This window comes from Hemiscyllium ocellatum, chromosome 28 (assembly GCF_020745735.1).
Source record: "Hemiscyllium ocellatum isolate sHemOce1 chromosome 28, sHemOce1.pat.X.cur, whole genome shotgun sequence".
Lineage (NCBI taxonomy): Eukaryota > Metazoa > Chordata > Chondrichthyes > Orectolobiformes > Hemiscylliidae > Hemiscyllium > Hemiscyllium ocellatum.
In genome coordinates, this window is record NC_083428.1 from 27,443,469 (window position 1) to 27,466,618 (window position 23,150).

The following is a 23,150-nucleotide window of genomic DNA, read 5'->3' on the forward strand; positions in this document are numbered from 1 at the left end:
CCCCCCCCCCCCTCTCTCTCTCTCTCTCTCTGGCCCCCCCCTCTCTCTCTCTCTCTCTGACCCCCCCCCTCTCTCTCTCCTCTCTCTCTCTCTGACTCTCTCTCTCTCTCTCCCTGACCCCCTCTCTCTCTCTCTGACTCCCCCTCTCTCTCTCTGACTCCCCCTCTCTCTCTCTCTCGACCCCCTCTCTCTCTCTCTCCCCCTCTCTCTCTCTCTCTCCCCCCCTGACTCTCTCTCTCTCTCTCTCTGACCCCCTCTCTCTCTCTCTCCCCCTCTCTCTCTCTCTCTCGACCCCCTCTCTCTCTCTCTCTCACTCTCTCTCTCTCTGACTCCCCCTCTCTCTCTCTCTGGTCCCCCCCCTCTCTCTCTCTGACCCCCCCCTCTCTCTCTCTCTCTCCCCCCCCTCTCTCTCTCTCGACCCCCCCTCTCTCTCTCTCGACCCCCCCTCTCTCTCCCTCTCCTCTCTCCCCCTTTCTCTCTCTCTCTTTCTCTTTCTCTCTTTCTCTTTCTCTCTTTCTCTTTCTCTCTTTCTCTTTCTCTCTCTCTGTCTGTCTCCTCTCTCTCTCTCTCTCTCTGTCTGTCTCCTCTCTCTCTCTCTCTCTCTGTCTGTCTCCTCTCTCTCTCTCTCTCTCTGTCTGTCTCCTCTCTCTCTCTCTCTCTCTCTCTCTGTCTGTCTCCCCTCCCTCTCTCTCTCTCTCTGTCTGTCTCCCCTCCCTCTCTCTCTCTCTCTCTCTCTCTCACCCCGCTCTCTCTCTCTCCTCCCCTTCTCTCTCTGACCCCCCTCTCTCTCTCTCTGTCTCCCCCTCTCTCTCTCTGACCCCCCTCTCTCTTTCTCTTTCTCTCTCTTTCTCTTTCTCTCTCTTTCTCTTTCTCTCTCTCTCTCTCTCTCTCTCTGTCTCTCTCTCTGTCTGTCTCCCCCCTCTCTCTCTCTCTCTCACCCCGCTCTCTCTCTCTCCTCCCCTTCTCTCTCTGACCCCCCCTCTCTCTCTCTCTCTGTCTCCCCCTCTCTCTCTCTCTCTGACCCCCCCCCCTCTCTCTCTCTGTCTCCCCCTCTCTCTCTCTGACCCCGCTCTCTCTCTCTCCTCCCCTTCTCTCTCTGACCCCCCCTCTCTCTCTCTCTCTGTCTCCCCCTCTCTCTCTCTGACCCCCCCTCTCTCTCTCTCTCTGTCTCCCCCTCTCTCTCTCTGACCCCGCTCTCTCTCTTTCTCTCTCTCTCTCTTTTTCTCTCTCTCTCTCGTCTTCCCCCCCCCCCATCTCTTCCCCCCTCTCTCTCTCATCTCGTCTCGCTCTCTCTCTCCCCGCCGCCCCCCCCCCCCTCCCCTCTCTCCGGCCCGCGCGCTCTCTCTCTCTCCCGCACGTTTTCTCTCTCTCTCTCTCGCCCGCGCGCTCGCTCTCCCTCTCCCGATTGCGCGTAGGCGCTCTCGCTCGCTCTCTCTCCCTCCTGCTCGCGCGCACTCGCTCTCCATCTCCAGCTCTCGTGCTCACTCGACCTTTCCCTCTCCCGCGCGCGCTCTCGTTCGCAAGCGCGCGTTCCTTCTCTCCGGCTCGCGCGCGCTCTCCCTCACCCGCACGCGCGTGCGCTCTCTCTCGCTTGCCCACCCGCGCTCATCCGCTCGCTCTCGCCCCCTCTCCCTCTCCCTCTCGCCCGCGCCCTCTCTTCCTCAACCGCTCTCGCCCACGCGCTCGCTCTCGCACTCCCTCAACCGCTCTCGCCCGCGCGCTCGCTCTCGCACTCCCGATTGCGTGTGGGCGCTCTCTCTCTCTTCCGCTTGCACGCACTCGCTCTCCCTCTCCAGCTCCAGCTCTCGTGCTCACTCGCCCTTTCCCTCTCCCGCTCGCGCGCGTTCTCACGCTCATTCTCGCTCTCTCTCGAGCGCGGTCTCTCTGCTCTCTCTCGAGCGCGGACTCTTTCTCTCACTCGCGTGCTCTCTCGTTCGCATGTGCGCGTGCTCTCTCTCTCTCTCCGGCTCGCGCACGCGCCCTCTCCCTCACCCGCTCGCGCGCTATCGCTTGCCCTCGCCCACCCGCGCGCTCGCTCCCTTTCCCTCTCCCGCTCGGGCACGTTCTTGTTCTCCCTCTCCCGCGCGAGCTCTCGTTGCTCTCTCCCGCGCGCGCTCTCGTCGCACTTGCCCTTTCCCTCTCGCGCACGTTCTTGTTCTCTCTCCCGCGCGCGCGCTCTCTTTGCCCTCTCCCGCGCGCGCGCTCTCTTTGCCCTCTCCCGCGCGCGCGCTCTCTTTGCCCTCTCCCGCGCGCGCGCTCTCTTTGCCCTCTCCCGCGCGCGCGCTCTCTTTGCCCTCTCCCGCGCGCGCGCTCTCTTTGCCCTCTCCCGCGCGCGCGCTCTCTTTGCCCTCTCCCGCGCGCGCTCTGTTTCTCTCACTTGCGTGCGCTCACGCTGTCTCTCTCCTGCTCACGCACGCTCTCTCTCTCCGGCTCGCGCGCACTCTCTCCCTCCCTCTCTCTCTTGCTCGCCCGCCCGCGCGCGCTCTCTCTCGCTCGCGCCCTCTCACCCGCGCGCCCTCTCTCCCTCTCCCTCAACCGGTCTCGCCCGCGCGCTCGCTCTCGCACTCCCTCAACCGCTCTTGCCCGCGCGCTCGCTCTTCCTCTCCCGATTGCGTGTGGGCGCTCTCTCTCTCTCCCTCATGTGGGCGCTCTCTCTCTCTCTCTCCCGCTTGCACGCACTCGCTCTCCCTCTCCAGCTCTCGTGCTCACTCGCCCTTTCCCTCTCCCGGTCATTCTTTCTCTCTCGCGCGCGCGCGCGCGCTCTCTTGCTCTCTCTCGCGCGCGCGCTCTCTTGCTCTCTCTCTCGCGCGCGCCCTCTCTTGCTCTCTCTCTCGCGCGCGCCCTCTCTTGCTCTCTCTCTCGCGCGCGCCCTCTCTTGCTCTCTCTCTCGCGCGCGCCCTCTCTTGCTCTCTCTCTCGAGCGCGCGCCCGCTCTCTTGCTCTCTCTCTCGAGCGCGCGCCCGCTCTCTTGCTCTCTCTCTCGAGCGCGCGCCCGCTCTCTTGCTCTCTCTCTCGAGCGCGCGCCCGCTCTCTTGCTCTCTCTCTCGAGCGCGCGCCCGCTCTCTTGCTCTCTCTCTCGAGCGCGCGCCCGCTCTCTTGCTCTCTCTCTCGAGCGCGCGCCCGCTCTCTTGCTCTCTCTCTCGAGCGCGCGCCCGCTCTCTTGCTCTCTCTCTCGAGCGCGCGCCCGCTCTCTTGCTCTCTCTCTCGAGCGCGCGCCCGCTCTCTTGCTCTCTCTCTCGAGCGCGCGCCCGCTCTCTTGCTCTCTCTCTCGAGCGCGCGCCCGCTCTCTTGCTCTCTCTCTCGAGCGCGCGCCCGCTCTCTTGCGCTCTCTCTCGGGCGCGCGCCCGCTCTCTTGCGCTCTCTCTCGGGCGCGCGCCCGCTCTCTTGCGCTCTCTCTCGGGCGCGCGCCCGCTCTCTTGCGCTCTCTCTCGAGCGCGCGCCCGCTCTCTTGCGCTCTCTCTCGAGCGCGCGCCCGCTCTCTTGCGCTCTCTCTCGAGCGCGCGCCCGCTCTCTTGCGCTCTCTCTCGAGCGCGCGCCCGCTCTCTTGCGCTCTCTCTCGAGCGCGCGCCCGCTCTCTTGCGCTCTCTCTCGAGCGCGCGCCCGCTCTCTTGCGCTCTCTCTCGAGCGCGCGCCCGCTCTCTTGCGCTCTCTCTCGAGCGCGCGCCCGCTCTCTTGCGCTCTCTCTCTCGAGCGCGCGCGCGCGGTCGCTCTCGCTCACCCGCGCACTCTCTCCCTTTCCTACTCCCGCTCGGGCACGTTCTTGTTTTCTCTCTCCCGCGCGCGCGCTCTCTGTGCTCTCTCCCGCGCGCGCGCTCTCTGTGCTCTCTCCCGCGCGCGCGCCCTCTGTGCTCTCTCCCGCGCGCGCGCCCTCTGTGCTCTCTCCCGCGCGCGTGCTCTCTCCCGCGCGCGTGCTCTCTCCCGCGCGCGTGCTCTCTCCCGCGCGCGCGCTCTCCCGCGCGCGCGCTCTCTCCCGCGCGCGCGCTCTCTCCCGCGCGCGCGCTCTCTGTGCGCTCTCTCCCGCGCGCGCGCTCTCTGTGCGCTCTCCCGCGCGCGCGCTCTCTGTGCGCTCTCCCGCGCGCGCGCTCTCTGTGCGCTCTCCCGCGCGCGCGCTCTCTGTGCGCTCTCCCGCGCGCGCGCTCTCTGTGCGCTCTCCCGCGCGCTCTCGCCCCGGCCCGCCCGCCCGCGCGCTCTCGCCCCCTCACGTCCGCCCGCCCTCGCTCGCTCGCTCTCGCTCCCTCACGCCCGCCCGCGCTCGCTCGCTCTCGCTCCCTCACGCCCGCTCTCGCTCCCTCACGCCCGCGCTCGCTCGCTCTCGCTCCCTCACGCCCGCCCGCCCTCGCTCGCTCGCTCTCGCTCTCTCACGCCCGCCCGCCCTCGCTCGCTCGCTCTCTCTCACGCCTGCGCCATCTCTCGTGCACGTGCTCTGTCTCTCTCATGCGCGCGATCTGTCTCTCTCACTCTCTCGCGCGTGTGCTCTATCTCTCACTCTCTCGCGCGCACACGTGCGCTCTCTCTCTCACACATTCTCCTGCAGTACAATTCCTAATGCCCTGCTGTGAAGCGGGTGAAATGCTGCCACCCATACATTGCCCATCACAGTACATATCGACTGTGTATCAGCAGTTAAAAGGGGGTGCCTCTGAGCCTACGTACTACATAGCTCACACAGATGACGCTTTGCTACAAATAAAAACTCTTGTTCATAAATGTATTGCTATTTTAGCCTATCACCTGTCTGAGCAACCATTGTTGTAACTCCTGCAATTAGAATGAAGCTAATAAGGCTACTCAACCTTATTGATGTACTATGCTAAAACCTTATCCTAGGGTGTGCTACCCTTTCCTAATGCCTAGCACAGCATTGTATCTCGTCCTTGTTCAGGACTGGCGATTCTCCAGTAGATTTGGAAGGACAGTATCAACTGATGAGTGACAAGACCCGTGACTGATCTCTGTGCAGCTGCCTGACTGACTAACCACTAATCTGCTGTCTGGTTGCAATTCAAAATTCAGATCTGACTGTGGCCCAATCCCCATCTGGATTGTTAGTGAACTCCTGACAGTCTGTGTCTAAGGCCTGGATTAGATCATGCCCTTGACTTACTGTGCTACTAACTCGACTGATACCCTTCCTCTTTGGCTTGACTGGAGACTACTCTCCTTTGACATTGAGAACCGAACGTTTGGTTGAAATACGTGCGTGTGTTTGCTGCATAAACTGCTGGCATGTGCTGTGGTGTGCCCTTGACTTAGATAGCTGCTATGCAGCAACATGTCTACCTACTTGACTAATCCCAGCACATGACAATGATCTGTCTGGCTCTGTGTCTGCGCTAAAAGACAAACAAAAGTACTGAGGCTGTAATGCACAAAAAGCTTAGAGTAGTGATGCTGTGAGCTTCCCAAGTAGGTGTACAGTCAGTGAATGCTAAGAGAGTGACCTAAGAGCCTAGCAATGCACTGTGTTCCAATCCATGTGATGGATGCTTGTCTCTGAGCACTGGCAACAGTTATACAGGGCAAAGTGTTTAGATTAGATTAATTACAGTGTGGAAACAGGCCCTTCGGCACAACAAGTCCACACCGACCCGCCAAAGCGCAACCCACCTCTACATTTACCTCTTACCTAACACTACGGGCAATTTAGCATGGCCAATTCACCTGACCCGCACATCTTTGGACTGTGGGAGGAAACCGGAGCACCCAGAGGAAACCCACGCAGTCACAGGGAGAACGTGCAAACTCCACACAGTCAGTCGCCTGAGGCGGGAATTGAACCCGGGTCTCTGGCGCTGTGAGGCAGCAGTGCTAACCACTGTGCCACCGTGTTGGTGCTCAGCAGAGTGCATCATTGAAGTAGAGAGCTGTATTCTTGAGTCAGAGACTGGCCATAATGATGTGATAAGGCAAGTGTGTTTCCAATGCCAACCTCTGTTGTACAGGCAGTCACTGCCCATGGAATGTGCCACATGATTCTGGGCATTGCTGGCCAAGATGGAAACCCAGAGAAGTGAGGGGTAGTCTGGAACCAATGTTCTCACACCTTTAAATTGGGAATTGTCAGCATCTAATTTCTCCTTGCCTCTTGGGATAGTAGTGAACTGCATATAGATGCGGCTTGATTAGGTTATAATGAGATGTTAACGCTTGAAAATGGGCCTCTCTTCATTACAAGTGAGAGAACTCATCTCGCTGTTGAAACCTTCAGTGCAAAATCTGACTCTTTCTGTGTTGTCACCTTGAATCTAATTTTTCCGATCTCGTATTTTCCCAACTGATTTTCCACTGTCCATGTCATTCCAAGACTGGGAAATTCAGCCCTCTGTTTCACTCGATGTACCTTCAGTTCTTTTAATGTGACATCAGATTTACCATAAGATGTAAGAGCAAAAATGGGCCATTTGGCCCACTGAATCATTTTCCCATTCATCTGATCATCTTAAGCTTTGCTTATCCCCATAACCCTTGATCCTTTTAATTGTGAAAAACCTGTCAACCACCCTCTGTAGTAAGAATTCCGTAGGTTTTCTACACCTGGCTCTATTTTGTTTTCCTTTTAAACTTAGCAATGGGCCTTTATTTGCATTGGCATTGAGTATCTCAAAACTGTCCAATTCACAATATTTATACCCTATGTTTGCTCAATAGCTGTGCCTAGTCAAAGCAGTACTTCTGTAAGAAATGTTTATTCAGTATTAGTCTGGAGGTGTACCAGTGGAGGAAGAAGCAGTTTAATTGAAAACTTCCATCCTCACTGCATAGGCAAAATAGTGCGAATGACAACACAGGAAGGAACAATAACGCGTGGTTCCTGCAGGATGTGGGAATTTCCATGAGCAGATGTTTACTTTGACAAACATCTCGGCAGGAAATGCCTCCCCCCACCCCCACCCAACCACCCCTATTGTAATGAATCGAGTTCAAGATCTCGACAATGGGGTGGGAGTTAGGAACAATCTGAAACATCAGGAAGAGAATGACGTGGGTCTAAAGTTTGCAGCTAGACACCCTGCTGAAATGGGAACTTGGCAATAACTAGAAATGTGAAATGATGACTTCCTCAAGGAAGCTCAGCGTTTGGAGCAGACTGTCCGATTATAATAGCACACAAGACTGGGCACATGAAGGAAGCTTAGTAATTCAGTTAAAAGTTTAGTAGTAATAGCATTGTCAACACCTCTAACTCTTTAGTTTCTGTCCAGGGAAGCCCAGATACTTTTTAAATTCTAAATTGCTAGTTAAGTAAGGAAATATAGGATTAGCATTTGTACAGCACCTTTCATGAACTTTGACAGTCACAAAATGCTTCACCACAAATGAACTATGATTACAGTGTTGTCATAGCGGTAGTATAGGAACATTGATCAACTAACTTACACAAAGCAATGGAATATTTGCCAGGTATTGTGTGACAGATATTGGTTAAAGTTAAAAATCACACAACAGGTTTATTTGGAAGCACTAGCTTTTGAGGTACAGCCCCTTCATTAGGTGGTTAGTGGATGTTGACTGGGACATTTGGAGAACTCCCTGCCCTTGTTTAAGTAGCACAATGGAACCTTTCCACATCCATTCAAAACACGAAGAGGGTTTTAGATTTACATCTCCAGCGAATTGGACTTCTCAGGTTTCATAGCTTTCTAGATTATGCCACAGCCTGGATCATGTGTGTATAACTCTTGAGTGGGGTGTGAACCACAACCTGTGATTTGAGCCAAAATAAAATGATGGAAGAGGTCATCAACAGTGCAATCAACAGCACTTGCTTAGCAATAACCTGCTCACTGACATTCAATCTGGGTTCTGCAAGGGTCACTCAGTCTCTGGGGCCAACAGAGCCTTGGTTCAGACGTAGACAAAAGAGCTGCATTCCAGAGGTGAGATAAATGTAACTTTCCTTGACATCAAGCCTGCCTTTGATCAGTCACCTCAGCTCCAGGACATCTCTGCAGGAGTTCCTCAGCCCAGCCATCTTCAGCCAATGACCTTCCCTCCATCACAAAGTCAGCAATGGATGTTTGAAGATTACACAAGGTTAAGCACCATATACTGTTCTTCAGATACTGAAGCCAAATGCAGCGAGACTGGAAAAGATCCAGGCTTGAGCTGATAAGTGGCAAGTAACACTTACACCACACAACTGCCAGGCAATGGTCTACTCCTACAAGAAAATCAATCCATTGCCCCATGACATTCAATGGTGTTACAATCCTCCTACTGTCAACATCCTGGGATTTGCCATGGATGAGGAATGTAACAAGACCTATCCATATCATAGCTACCGAAGGGGTTCGGAATCCTGCACTAATGACTCCACTCTTGGGTTTAGAATCATACAGCAAAGAAAAGAAAACCTTCAGTTCACCATGTCTATGCCATTCAACAGGACCAAACTACACTAATCCCATGGACCAGGACTTGGGCCTGTGAGCCTACCGTACCCTGGCATTTTAAATGCTTGACCAAATGCTGCTTAACTATTTCAAGAGTACCTGCCTCAGGCAGCACACTTCATATTTCTACTACCCTCTGGTGAAAAGATTTTTCCTCTGATCTCCTCTAAACCACTTGCTCTTCACCTTAAACTTGTGCCCTCTGATCTTGGATATATCCACAACAAGATAAAAGATTCTCACACTATGCTATCTTACTCAATCAGATCCCCCCACCACCCTCCGCCTTCTTGCCTCCAAGGATTATAAAGTTGTAGCAAGACTTTCTTGCTCCTATATTCTGTGCCCTGGCTAATGAAAGCAAGTGTCTTTTGCACCACTCTATCCACTTGTGATACCTTCAGGGATATATGGACTTGTATGTCAAGGTCCCCAAAGCTTGTCCACTTTCTACAAAGCTGAAGTTGGGGTGTGATAAAATACTCCCTACTTGCCTGGATGAATGCAGTTCCAACCACATTCAAAAAGCTTGACACCATCCAGGACAAAGTAGCTCTTGATTCGTGGAGGGAGTAAATGTGGTGCCATCAATGCTCAGTAACTGCATTGTGTTCTATCTACAAGATGAGCTATCGACCAAAATTCACTAAGGGGTCCTTAGAAAGCAACTTCAAATCTATAATGTCTGCTAACAAGGACAAGGGAAGCAGATATACAGGAGCACCACCACCAGAAAGTTTCCCTCCAAACCAATCATCATCCTGACTTGGGTCACTGTTCCTTGCTGGGTCAAAATCTTGGAACGTCTTCTTTAATAGCAGTGTGAGGTTACCTACGCCAAATGAACTACAGTGGTTCAAAACTGCTGTTCCCCACCACTACCTGAAGAAAAACAGAAAATGGCAATAAATACTGATGCTGCTAGTAGTTCCTATATCCTATTGAATATTTATTTAATGGCTGCTATTTGTCTCAAGATAAATTTCAAAGGATTTGAAATACTGGGCTATTGTCATTATTATTTGAGCAGAGAAGACTGTAGTGTGATTTGATTGAGATATTTACTAACATGATGGAAGTGAGCAGAAGCAGCATGACTCCAGTTCAGGAACAGATTGAAGATTAATCACGTTAACTTATGATGGACAATAGGAAAAGCTGTAAGTATTTTCTGCACAGGGCAGTGAGCCTCTGAAGTGCACTTCCCAAATTCATGACTGAAGCCAAGTCAATATTTAAACATTGGTTAAGTAGATGGTTAAGGGAAAGGGACATACTGTTTTGGAACAAAGTGACCACATTGAATTGGGATGACTGCTCATGTAGTGATAAAAGACCAACATAGATTGGTGAGGTTCAATGGTCTGTTCCTGTGTTTCTATGTAATTTTCTGTTTAAGCAATGTAACATTAACTATACAACTGTTTTCTTATAATTGGCCTTGCCAAAATGATCATTTAATAATCATTTAATAAACAATTGGAATCCCAGCAACAATCCCTAATTAGGAGCTAACTAAACAGAGGTGGTTTTAGGAAACATTTTTTCATTAACTATTATGTTACTACAAAACCATTTTCTACAAGCAGAGCTCAGTTTGGAGTTGGGTAAGAGACATTTCCTTTTTATTTTTCATACTTTAATTCATGTCTGGAAATTCTATTCCAGATCAGTTTTTCCTATCAATTAATTCCTAGTCCAAATTACTGCAAGAAATACGGAGGTATGGCATTGAGGGTGAGTTGGAGGTTTGGATTAGGAATTGGCTGGCTGGAAGAAGACAGAGGGTAGTAGTTGATGGTAAAGGTTCATCTTGGAGTGCAGTTACCAGCGGTGTTCCGCAAGGATCTGTTTTGGGACCATTGCTGTTTGTCATTTTTATAAATGACCTGGAGGAGGGGCTAGAATGTTGGGTGAGCAAGTTTGCGGATGATATGAAAGTCGGTGGAGTTGTTGACAGTGAGGAAGGATGTGGCAGGTTACAGCAGGATATAGATAAGCTGCAGAGCTGGGCAGAAAGGTGGCAAATGGAGTTCAATGTAGCTAAGTGTGAAGTGATTCACTTTGGTAAGAGTAACAAGAAGATGGAGTACTGGGCTAAAGGTCGGATACTTGATAGTGTGGATGAGCAGAGGGATCTTGGTGTCCATGTACACAGATCTCTGAAAGTTGCCACCCAGGTAAATAGTGCTGTGAGGAAGGCATATGGCGTACTGGCTTTTATTGGTAGAGGAATTGAGTTTCGGAGTTCTGAGGTCATGTTGCACCTGTGTAAGACTCTGGTGCGGCCGCATCTGGAGTATTGTGTGCAATTTTGGTCGCCATACTATAGGAAGGATGTGGAGGCACTGGAACGTGTGCAGAGGAGGTTTACCAGGATGTTGCCTGGTATGGTAGGAAGATCTTATGAGGAAAGGCTGGGGCACTTGGGGCTGTTTTCATTGGAGAAAAGAAGGTTTAGGGGTGACTTGATAGAGGTGTACAAGATGATTAGGGGTTGAGATAGGGTTGACTATGAGAACCTTTTACCACGTATGGAGTCAGATATTACGAGGGGACATTGCTTTAAATTAAGGGGTGGTAGGTATAGGACAGATGTTAGGGGTAGATTCTTTACTCAGTGAGTCGTGAGTTCATGGAATGCCCAGCCAGTAACAGTGGTGGACCCTCCCTCTTTATGGGCATTTAAACGGGCATTGGATAGGCATATGGAGGATAGTGGGCTAGTGTAGGTTAGGTGGGCTTGGATCGGCGCAACATCGAGGGCCGAAGGGCCTGTACTGCGCTGTATTTTCCTATGTTCTATGTTCTAATTAGTTGGTATCTGTATCCCCCCTCTATCCGAAGGTAGAGCGCTCCAATGAAGCCTTCCGTAAGCTGAAATGGCATAAAGTGAAGAAGCATTAATTTATGTGAGGAGAAATTTCACTTTTTTCTTGTTCAAGCAAAAATCCTGTTTGGTCTTCTTTCAGTTCGCGAAAACAGGTCCTAAAGTAGGTCTTTCGTGAAAGTGAAATGGTGTAAAGTGAACTTTCAAAAAGTGGGGGATGCCTGTATTCACTATTACAAACCCTAGTGGCCACTATAAGAAAGCAGTTGGGGTTTGCTCTAATTAACCTGTCATGATGATGATAACACTACTACATGTGCAATTTTGTATCCCATTCTGTTTTCCTTTCAGGGAAAGTGTATAAATGTTGTACAAATGACTGCAAACAGTCTTTCTCCAGCATGCATCATCTAATGAATCATATGAAAGTACATCACAAACCTAATCGATACTTCAAGTAAGTTAACCATTAGGACAGATTGAATTAATCTCAGCACATATGAAACTTGTATGTTGGCTGCTGTGAGATGCCTTGACATTGGAATCCAACTTTAGCACAGATGAGGGAGACCTATCTTGTAGATTGAAATCCCGCCATTCCTTTTCAATATCAACCTGTTAAGATCATGAAAGTACAATACTGTCCGTACCAATAAATTGAGGTAACACTGTTATAAGTATCAGTTAGAGATATCATGTAAAGTTTAATTGGCACACCAGTTATTTTATGACATTCGAGAAGTGCTTGCCCTGTACTTGCCAACTTGAAAACTTCCATTAATTTCAGTCATAGTTAATCTTCCTAAAGAAGATTAGGATTTGGGTCAGCCATTCATCCTGCTGATCGTTAATGGAAGGCAATCAGAAAGTGAAACTGGTAAAGTCTCCAATCAGTGAGGTATTCTGAAGTCTATGCTTTGGAACTTCCTCCTCTAGTTAATAGCTGTACAAAAACTGACACTGCCCAAAACACTATCAGGTCCTGCACTGTTAACAACTATTTCACAACTTGCCCAAATTTGTCAGTTTCCCAGCAGCCAACATGTGGTGACAGCTTCGGTAGTTATTACCTATCATTGGATGTTTCCATCCATTCACTCCATTCGTTGTGTGAGTTGTTTTGTTAGCATGGATGTGCCTCCTATATAAAAGGGTGGGTTGTGTAATTACTGATTTAATTATTTGTACAAGTTAATATTTATCCCTTCACCAACATCGCAAAATGTTATCTAGTCGTTATCACATTGCACACAGCATAATCCCATAATCAGTATTTTGGTTGCTGTGTTTCCAACATTTCAATAATGATTACAGTTTTTAAAAAAATTTGATTATAAGGCAATTTGAGAACTGTATATGAAACACAGTATAAATGTGGGGTTTTTTAGTATGTTTCTTCCCAAGCCTAATACCATCTTCCCAAAAAGATCATTTCTGTACTGAAGCATCAGAGTGTTACTTTAACCAAACAGTTATTACAAATTTTATACTTGCTTTCTTCCAGACTTGGAGAGCTGAATCATTGTCTTCTAATAGTTTTTCAGAGTCCTCTACCATCAGAAAGACAAGGGCAGCAGATGCACAGGAACACCACCTCCTGCAATTTCCCTTTTGTTACACACCATTCTGACTTGGGTATATCTTGTTCCCTCACTGTCTCAGGGTCAAAATCCTGAAAATCCCCTACGCACAGCACAGTGCATGTCCCAATCTCCCGAGCGACAGCAGCTGACCACCACCTTCTCCAGAGCAATTAAGAATGGGTGATAAAAGCAGGCCTAGCTAGAGATTCAAAGTTTGTGAGAAGATTTGTAGCTCAGGTGCTCGTTGTTATGGTTCTGTTCGCCGAGCTGGGAATTTGTGTTGCAGACGTTTCGTCCCCTGTCTAGGTGACATCCTCCGTGCTTGGGAGCTTTCTGTGAAGCACTTCTGTGATCTTTCCTCCGGCATTTGTAGTGGTTTGAATCTGCCACTTCCAGTTGTCAGTTCCAGCTGTCCGCTGCAGTGGCTGGTATATTGGGTCCAGGTCGATGTGCTTATTGATTGAATCTGTTGATGAGAGCCATGCCTCTAGGAATTCCCTGGCTGTTCTCTGTTTGGCTTGCCCTACAATAGTAGTGTTGTCCCAGTCGAATTCATGTTGCTTGTCATCTGCATGTGTGGCTACTAAGGATAGTTGGTCGTGTCGTTTCGTGGTTAGTTGGTGTTCATGGATGCGGATCGTTAGCTGTCTTCCTGTTTGTCCTATGTAGTGTTTTGTGCAGTCCTTGAATGGGATTTTCTACATTACATTGGTTTTGCTCATACTGGGTATCGGGTCCTTTGTCCTGGTGAGATGTTGTCAGAGAGTGGCTGTTGGTTTGTGTGCTGTTATGAGTCCTAGTGGTCACAGTAGTCTGGCTGTCAGTTCAGAAATGCTCTTGATGTATGGTAGTGTGGCTAGTCCTTTGGGTTGCGGCACGTCCTCGTTCCATTGCAGCGGACAGCTGGAACTGACAACCGGAAGCGGCAGATTCAAACCATTACAAATGCCGGAGGAAAGATCACAGAAGCGCATCACAGGAGGCTCCCAAGCACTGAGGAAGACGGGACGAAACGTCTGCAACACAAATTCCCAGCTCGGCGAACAGAACCACAACACCTAGCTAGAGATGCCGATACCTCATAACCAATTTTTGAACAAAGTTTTAGTTTGCTAAATGCAGATTCTAAAAAAGAATGATTGACTTAGTCTGAGGTTAGGTGTGATGTATCTGCCATTATCTTGGTTAAAATCAGCAACGCCGCATAGACTCTGGAGTCCATATGCCTCACTGATCCACCAGTCACTTTTGTGATTTTTGTTTCATTGGCTTTGATATAATTTTATTGCTTCGCCCCCAAGGAATGTGTAATGTCTATATAACCCAATTGTGCAAGACAAAATAAAATTAAAATTTGTGACAAGGTTAAACTGTTTGACACCATCCTGACCGTAAGTATTTTGGGAAGCATAGAAAGAACTTTGTGATGCTGGAAAGCACAGCAGATCAGGCAGCATCCGAGGAGCAGGAGAGTCGACGTTTCAGATAAAAGCCCTTCATCAGGAATGGGGCTGAGAGCCAAGGAGATGGAGAGATAAATGGGAGGGGGTGGGGGATTGGGGAAGGCAGCTGAGAGTGCGATAGGTGGATGGAGGTGGAGTGATGGTGATAAGTCAGAGAGGAGGGTGGAGCAGAGAGGTGGGAAGGAAGACGGACAGGTAGGGCAGGTCATGAGGGCGGTGAAGAGTTGGAAGGTTGGAACTGGGATAAGGTGGGGGAGGGGAAATGAAGAAACTGGTGAAATCCACATTGATCTAGTGGGTTTGGAGGGTCCCGAGGTGGAAGATGAGGCGTTCTTCATCCAGGTGTTATGTGGTAAGGAAGTGGTGATGGAGGAAGTCCAGGACCTGCATGTCCTTGGCAGACTGGGAGAGGGAGTTGAAATGTTCGGCCATGAGGTGGTGTGGTTGGTTGGTGCAAGAACTGATGAAAGAACTTTAACTTCTGATGAACGATGCAATGCCATGTGTTACTGTTCTTTGTTGGTACAAGTCAGCCTTAGCTAATTTCAAAATTTTTCCTTCTGGTTTATTGCTGTGGCAAAAATCTGAAAACAGTTATTACCCACTAGGCATTGTGCATAGCTCAGTCATAACCTCAATGTTTCAAAGCTGATGTATAAATTTTAAAATGTGCTTTGCTGTTGTAATGGAAATGCCGTTGCACAATAACACAACAAGCAATGGAAGAAATAACGATGGAAGAAGTATTATTAATTGGAGGATAAATATTGGTCAAGACACTGGGGAACTCCCTTCTCTTCAAAATAGTGTCATGAGACCTTTAACACCATGAAGTCAGAGCTTCAATTTTAATTCAAAAGACTACTGATAGAACAGCAATCTCTGTGTTGAATATGCCAAGATATAGAGTCATAGGGATGTACGGCATGGAAACAGACCCTGCAGTCCAACTCATCCCTGCTGACCCTTTAACCCAACCCAATCTAGTCCCACCTGCCAGCACTTGGCCCATATCCCTCCAAACCCTTCCTATTCATGTACTCATCCACATGCCTTTTAAATGTTGCAATAGTATAGCCGCCTCCACTTCCTCTGGCAGCTCATTCCATATATGTATCACCCTCTGAGTGAAAATGTTACCTCTTAGGTCTCTTTTATAAATCTTTTCCCTCTCACCCTAAACCTATGCCCTCTAGTTCTGGACTCCCTGACCCCAGGAAAAAAGACCTTGTCTCTTTACCCTATCCGTGCCCCTCATGATTTTGTAAACCTCTATAAGGTCACCCTCCGCCTCCGTGCTTCAGGGAAAACAGCCCCAGCCTGTTCAGCCTCTCCCTATAGCTCAAATCCTCCAACCCTGGCAACATCCTCGTAAATCTTTTCTGAATCCTTTCAAGTTTCACAACGTCGTTTCAATAGGAAGGAGACCAGAATTGTACGTGATATTCCAACAGTGGCCTAACCAATGTCCTGTACAGCCACAATATGACCTCCTAACTCCTGTACTCAATACGCTGACCAATAAAGGAAAGCATACCAAACGCCGCCTTCACTATCCTATCTACCTGCGACTGCACTTTCGAGGAGCTATGAACCTGCACTCCAAGGTCTCTTTGTTCAGCAACAATCCCTAGGACCTTACCATTAAGTGTATAAGTCCTACTAAGATTTGCTTTCCCAAAATGCAGCACCTCACATTTGTCTAAATTAAACTCCATCTGCCACTTCTCAGCCCGTTGGCCCATCTGATCAAGATCCCATTGTAATCTGAGGTAACCTTCTTTGCTGTCCACTACACCTCCAATTTTGGTGTCATCAGCAAACTTACTATCTATGTTCTTATGTTTCTGGGATGGAACTCAAGCTCATACCTTTCTGATCCTGAACTGAGAATGAACTGTGGCTCCTTCATTAAAATTTTTACAGTTTTGTTTTAGTACTTTTGAATTTAAAAGCTCTGAAACCCAAGAAGCAAAGAGTAACTTTCAGAATAATTTGTTTTACAGATGTGAAGCATGCAAACTCCGTTTTCGAACACATCGATCTCTATTCAAGCATATGCATATATGTTTTAACACTGCAACAAATGCTCTTCCTCAAAAAGTAGAGAAACAGTCTCCCAGCCCTTTGCCTGCCAATGAATCAGACACTCTGGTTAAACAGCCAGTCCCTGTGGAGCCAGTGAAATTTCAAAGTGTTATCAAGCAGCTTGAAAAGGATAGCAATGTCGCAAACATGGACACCATCAGCAAGGCATCAAATTCAAGGTCACTCATGCCACATGCAAGTACCCTACCAACTCTTCACTCATCACTAAGTTCAATGCCATTGGTATCTGCAACCCCACATTCATTTTCACTATTGGAACCATCCCTGTTCGCCACACCCAGCCTGAGTAGGTTTCCTAGCCAAGCGCACACTCCAGTACCTGGGCCCTTCATTCCATATGTGCACCCTGCACCTTACAGCCTCTCCCAAGGTCCCACACCGACACGCCTTCGGTCTTACATTCCCTCTGAAAGTCTACCATTCTCCAATGCGGTCTGGAGAAAGAGTGCAGGTGAGATGTATTTTGGTCTTTTGGCTATGTTTTGGTCTTTCCAATGGAAATTGTATTTTTAATTTTGCTGCTGGTTTTACAATATTGAATGCTAAATTCCTGGTGGAAGCAATTTGTGAATTGTCATTGTGTAGTGAAAATTCAAAAGAAAATGTCTGTTGCTTCATAACTAATGATATTTTAATGAAATCACCTTCAAAATTCCAAGTTTCAAAATGTATGGGGTAAAAAGAGCCAGTTAAATTGAATAATGTTGGGTAGATTCCTTTGAAATGGTTTTTGGTTTGTGTTCGGTCTCCATGATATTTTCTTACTATTATAGTCCATTGATCTTACTGATATGAACTATTCGCTTGTCGTGAGAACACAATCAACTTGAAATGAGATCTGTGCTGTTTATTCTATATTTCACTTTAGAGTTATAACAGCATAAAAGGAGGTAATTCAGCCCACTGAGCCTATACTAGCTTTGTGAAGCAATCCAGTCAGTTCTACTTCCCCCAATTCTGTCTTTGACCCCTTCAAGTACCGATCATCTCAGATGGTGATTTGCTTCATGGTGGTTGACTTAGTTTCCTGAGGGACGGCTTATGTCCGAAACATCGATTCATCTGTTCCTCAGATGCTGCCTGACCTGCTGTGCTTTTCCAGCATCACACTCTCGACTCTTGTTAAGCACCATATGATGTGGCTCAGCAGCACAGCCTGGCCAAACTGAAGTTTTGTAAAGATTTAGCATAACTTTCTTGCTATTGTACTCTTCTTGGTTTGTAAAGACCAGAGTCCCATATATCATCTTAACCACTCTTTCAATATCACTCTCAAAGTTCCATGTGCATGAACTCCAAATCCCTTTGTCCTGCTCCCTGTTTGGAATTATACCATTAATTCTATCACTCTTTCTTAATATCCCTTTGCTTCGCCGTTCTCTGTTAGGTTCCCTGCACGAGTTGTTTACTCATCTTGCTGACATTATCTATGTCCTGTTGCAGTCATGTTAACATCATCTTCAATATTTAGCATCAGCAAACTTTTTAATTTTACTTTGCTGTTTACTTTGCAAGTTAAATCCAAAATAAGCTGTGTCCCTAGGACATCTTCTTGACAAACACCACTCTACCATCCTTCAGTCTCCAAAACAACCATTTACCACAACTCACTGTTTCCATCCTTTCAAGCCAGATTTTTTTATCCACGTTGATATTGCACAAGAGTATCACTAAGGCTCACTTTAGTTTCAAACAGCCTTTTAGTGGTACTTTGACAAACGCTTTATTTCAGTCCATTTTGACAACATCCACGGTTTTCCTTCCAACAATCTCATCTTGTAACTCCATCAAAAATGTAAACACTTTGGTCAGACAGGATCTTCCTTTGTGCTGGTTCTTCTTGATTAACTGAAAGCCTAACCCCCCACCCCAAACAGCACCCAGCACCCTGATTATTATTTTGAACAGCTTTCCCACTGAAATTAAATAATCTGTAGTCACTACAGGTATTCTTTCACCCATGAATAAGGGAGTCACATTTGCCACATGGCAATCCTCTGGCAGCACACCTTTGTGAAATGTGGTAGAGATTATGGCAATCCTTCTGTTACCTCCGCCCTCCTTTCCATTAGCAACCTGGAATTAACCTACTCAGGCTGGATGTGTTATTCACCCTAACACTTTCAGTACATTCTGACTATCAAATTAACCTCATTCATTACCCTTACCATGTTTTCTGCTTCTGAGATTTTGTCATCATTCTCTTCCTTGATAAAGACTGAAATGACTTACTTACTCATTGAGTATTCTAGCTTTGTTCTAAGCATATATCACCTGTTTTGTCTCTAGTAGCCTCTATCCAGCCTCTTGCTACTTGCTTTCTTTTTCCATGTTGAGAATATTTGTGCTGTTTTATATTTATTCATTCTATTCTCTTAAAGTCTCATTTTCTTCTTCTTTTCTCTCCAATTGTCAGAGTTCTCCTAACTTTTTCTTGAAGACTTCAACTGATACAGATCATACACATTTTTTTTAACATCAGCAGAATAAAAACATAATTAATTATGATTCATAATATCTGACTCTATTTAAATTTTGATTCATTGTGAATCAAATAAGGGTGCTGTGTTTTTAATTAACCCTTCACCACGCTTTGCCACCCTTCAATAGCAAAAGTGATTTTTGTTTTTCAGGTCTGCTTGTAACACACACTTGTTCGTAAATTCTGACCAAGTGTATTGTTCACTGCAATTTTTTTTTATTACAGCTCAATCTGCAAACAGCCGAATTGTGTGGGAACATACCAGGGGTCGATATAATTGCATGCAGTGTCCATTCTCGAGTCTATCACGGGAGGAAATGACCTTGCACTTGCAAGAGCACAACAAAATCCTCAGCAGCAGGTTACCGAATGAGATGGGCGTGTTTGTGAATGCTGGTGACAACTATGGCGCTCTGCCAATGCAATTCAGCGAATCTCTGTTTACCTAAATTTACAGGGACTGAGGCCTGTGTTCAGAAAGGCAGTCACCAGGATTATAATGCTTTTACACCGATGAAAATTCAGCAATATATATTGTGATTGTTGGTGAATTTGGGTCCAGTGAATTTTTGTTCTGTAAGGAGTTGACACAAAATTATAAAGACCAGCTTGCACCAAAAGAGGCAGCCATCTGTGTGTGCCATTAAGATGCAGTGTGAAGTGGCACTCTGTATTTCTGGAGGCGATAGTGCATTTCATTTTTGTTTCATATGATTTTTCTTCCCCTCTCAAGTCATTGACACCTTATCGACCTACAATTCCATGGGTTTCAAATGCCCTTTGCAACATCTTTCCCCAATCCTGCTGTGCATGGTAAAATAAGGACCCCAATTTGATCACCAAGGCTCAGTCAGTGTCACTTAACTTCCACGCATCTATATACCAACTGACGTGACTGGATAGTCTTCAACTTTCCTCTTTAATCCCCGATCTCTTAAGGACAATTGCAGCACATCTACCTTGGCAAAGTCTAAGGATCAGACGTGGGATTTTCCTTGTTTGGATTGTTCAATTGTCCTGGCTTAACCAGGTAAGCCACGAAAGAAACCTTGAGACAGGATTTTACACGCTAACATTTGTGGCTGCTCTTGTAGTATGAAGAGTCCCAGCAGATTTGACCTGATAGTTCTTTTTATTGCTGAGTTTATTCATTTTTGGGTTAAGGACACAAGGGTTTAAAGGATATCCAGGATGATACTGCATTTTTTTTCATTTAGTTAATCAAAAGCTTTATTTTTTTTCAATTTGTTTTTGTAGAAAGCAATATATCTTTAGCCTTTTTTGGCAACCTTTAGCTTTCTATACAAATGTAATTGAGGCACAATTTGTTTGCTCTTGGCCTGGCAATACAATATTATATCATGTCGAAAAACCCCATGGGTATCTCCTATTTATCATATATTGGAGCACTGTCAGATATACTCTAGCACGCAAGTTTTGACATTTTGGGATATCATTAAACTTTTCCATTTTAGGAATTGCATTTTCGAACAGTTGCCTCGCTGTTGTTCCACATTTCACTCATACTCCAAGATACCACCCTTGGGCGACTGTCTGTCTGTGTGGAGTTTGCACATTCTCCCCGTGTCTGGGTGGGTTTCCTCCAGGTGCTCCGGTTTCCTCCCACAGCCCAAAGATGTGCAGGTCAAGTGGATTGGCCATTTTAAATTCCCCCACAGGGATATGTAGGCTAGGTGGGTTAACCATGGCACATACAGGGATAGGATGGGTGGGGGTGTGTGGTTGGGTCTTGATGGGGTGCTCTTCTGAGGGCTGGTGTGGACTCAATGGGCCGAATGCCCTGCTTCCACACTATGATGACCCCCATTCCACTTTTGCTGTATTGCTGTTTCAATAAATGCTTAACACTTTGAAACCTCTCCTGGAAAAATTGCATATGCCCAAGACAAAAATTCCATTGCACTTGGGTGTGGACTTGCAACTTTCCACCTTTTGGAATGGGGGCACGGTTTCCTTCGGATGTTCAGAACAACTGATGTAATTATATCTAACACAATAAATTTTCCCTCTAGCTGCATCCTACATCTCTGTGGTGCTTGTGTAGCCTTTCTGAACACTGGAACTTTAGCATTATGCTGTGGGTTAATGGGTACAAAGGAGAATGTTTGTTTTTGTAATTCCACTCAAGTGTAGGTGGGACAGGATTTCCTGAGTTGCTGTATTCTAAGACACTGGTGGACATTACACTTCTTATTAATGAAATCAAGCTTCTTGAATTCCGTATCTGTTGTATGGCCCATTCAGAGATCAAAAAATGTCTCTTGGCCGTGTGTATCCAGCTCACTTGAGATTGTGGTAATAAATTAGTTTTCTTACATGAGTTGCTACAAAAGAATGAGCCTGCATGCAAGCCCAAAAATGTGAATTGTGTAGTAATTCTTTAATAGTCTGTCCAGCTTGCACCAAAAGGGTCAGCTGGTGTGAATATTTCTTGAGTTTCATCATCAAGGTGAGGATGCATTTTTGTTTAACCAAGGGCATCTTCAGTTTGTGTTTGGGTCATAATGTCAGGATTTTATTTCATTCACTGTCTGAGAAGTGATCTGTGCCCCATTTAGAAGCATTTGCTTCTCAAGAAACCTGGTGATTATTTATATAGTGGCAGAATGCTGTGCCAACCTGGACTTAAATATTTCAAACTGACAGCAGAATATTCCCCATAGTTCCGCAACCAGTTTTCATCTTGGGAAGAAAGAAGCTATTTCAACATATCAATACGCTGGCACTATTAGGGACCCTGCTGGCTGGTCTGTGCTGACCAGGAGTCAGCTATATTATCTTCTGTTTACTGCCCAATGCATTGTTCCAGGCATATTCTTTTAGATGCACATGGAATCCCTCTGCATTCTCCTTAGGTTTCAGGAGCCTTCAAAGATAGTTTGTCAGAGAACAGCGTTGTTTAATTGTTTGCAGCAACAGGCAATTTTTTTTTGAGTACTTGGAGGATTAAAGGATAGATGCAATTCCTCATGTCAATTTTAGGTGCCAGTTTTAAAATGACCAAAAGCAGGAATTTTATTTCCTTTCCTTGTGTCATAGCAACATTTAAATTTCTAAATGTCACCAACTGAGATGATATCACCAGTTCCACTTTCTAGAAAGGTAAAGTTGCCCTAGTCCGATAACGCTGCTTTATCATTAGAGAGATGACTGGTGTTGGTTTAACCTCAGGGTCACCGTGTGTCAGGCAAGGCGAGAAGGTGCATCTTTCATGGCTAATCTCAGCCAATGCGGGAATTGAACCCACTTTATCGGTATTGCTTTGCATCACAAACTATCCAGCCAATTAAACTTAACTGACCCCCTAACATATGGCTGCCATGGAAATCCGACCAGATCTATTAATGTTTTTTGTTCAAAGGGGAAGTCATTGCACTGGGGTTAGTATTGGTGATTGTGTACAGCAGAGATTTTCTGCATTGTATATTAAAGCATTTGTTTTTAAGTATTTTCCTGTTTTCATTTGGTTTGTTATCGATTGTAATCTGCAGATATATTCCCATACACAGTGGACTGGGGATTTAATCTAATTTTCATTGGGAACACAATGCCTTAGCTCATCATTTATGGTCAGATTCCTCCTACTGTGGGCATTGAAAGGGTACGTTGGATACTTGATTTCCTTCTTTCAGACTTGAAGACCATGTTTGGGTTTAATTACGCTCGTTGTTTTGCTTTTATTGTATCCTGTACAGTAATTGAAAATCTTAAATAAAAAAAAATTTGAAATAAATGTCATTGATCAGTATCCGGTGTCTGGTCAGTCTGTTCCTTCCTTAACAAAGAGCTTTTTATAGCTGAATGCGCTAATTTGTGATGGTGAAGATTTGAGATAAATCTAACAATCCCACTAGAAGCTAGTTGGAGTCTCACTGGAGCTTCTATTAATATTTGCATGCTTGTCTTTTGTCGTTCTTCTCCATTGAAGTATGTATAAAATTTAATTACTTTTAAAATGTAGTCTTGATTCAATGTTCCCACTGAACCAAAAGTAATCTACAGAATCAGTAGCAACTCAACAGAGTTACAGAGAAAGCAGCTTCCAGGCAGAGATTTTACAGCAGACTGAGGCAAAGTTTTTAAAGATCTCAGCAACCACAACTAATAATTCCAATGCAAAACAAATGTGACCACATCATGCTTGTCAGCAAAATAAAGACTTGGTGCTTTGGAACAGATAAGACGATGTGGAGATTAAGGTAGAATTGGTAGTGGTCAAATACTTGTCTTATGTTTTTGCTAACAGGCAAGGTATACAGAGCGAAGACTC

The 23,150-nt window shown here is 46.7% G+C and overlaps 1 protein-coding gene across 2 annotated transcripts in view; it reads left to right on the forward strand.

Annotated features, from left to right (window-relative positions):
* znf414 (zinc finger protein 414) overlaps positions 1-22,628 on the forward strand; it is a 39,768-nt gene extending 17,140 nt beyond the window's left edge. For both annotated transcript variants that reach the window (XM_060845960.1, XM_060845961.1), the window contains 3 exons: positions 11,574-11,679; positions 16,275-16,828; positions 19,085-22,628. In XM_060845960.1, the coding sequence (XP_060701943.1) occupies positions 11,574-11,679; positions 16,275-16,828; positions 19,085-19,308 (884 nt within the window). In that variant the 3' untranslated portion in view covers positions 19,309-22,628. The remainder of the gene's footprint in view (positions 1-11,573; positions 11,680-16,274; positions 16,829-19,084) is intronic.
* The last annotated feature ends 522 nt before the right edge of the window (positions 22,629-23,150 follow it).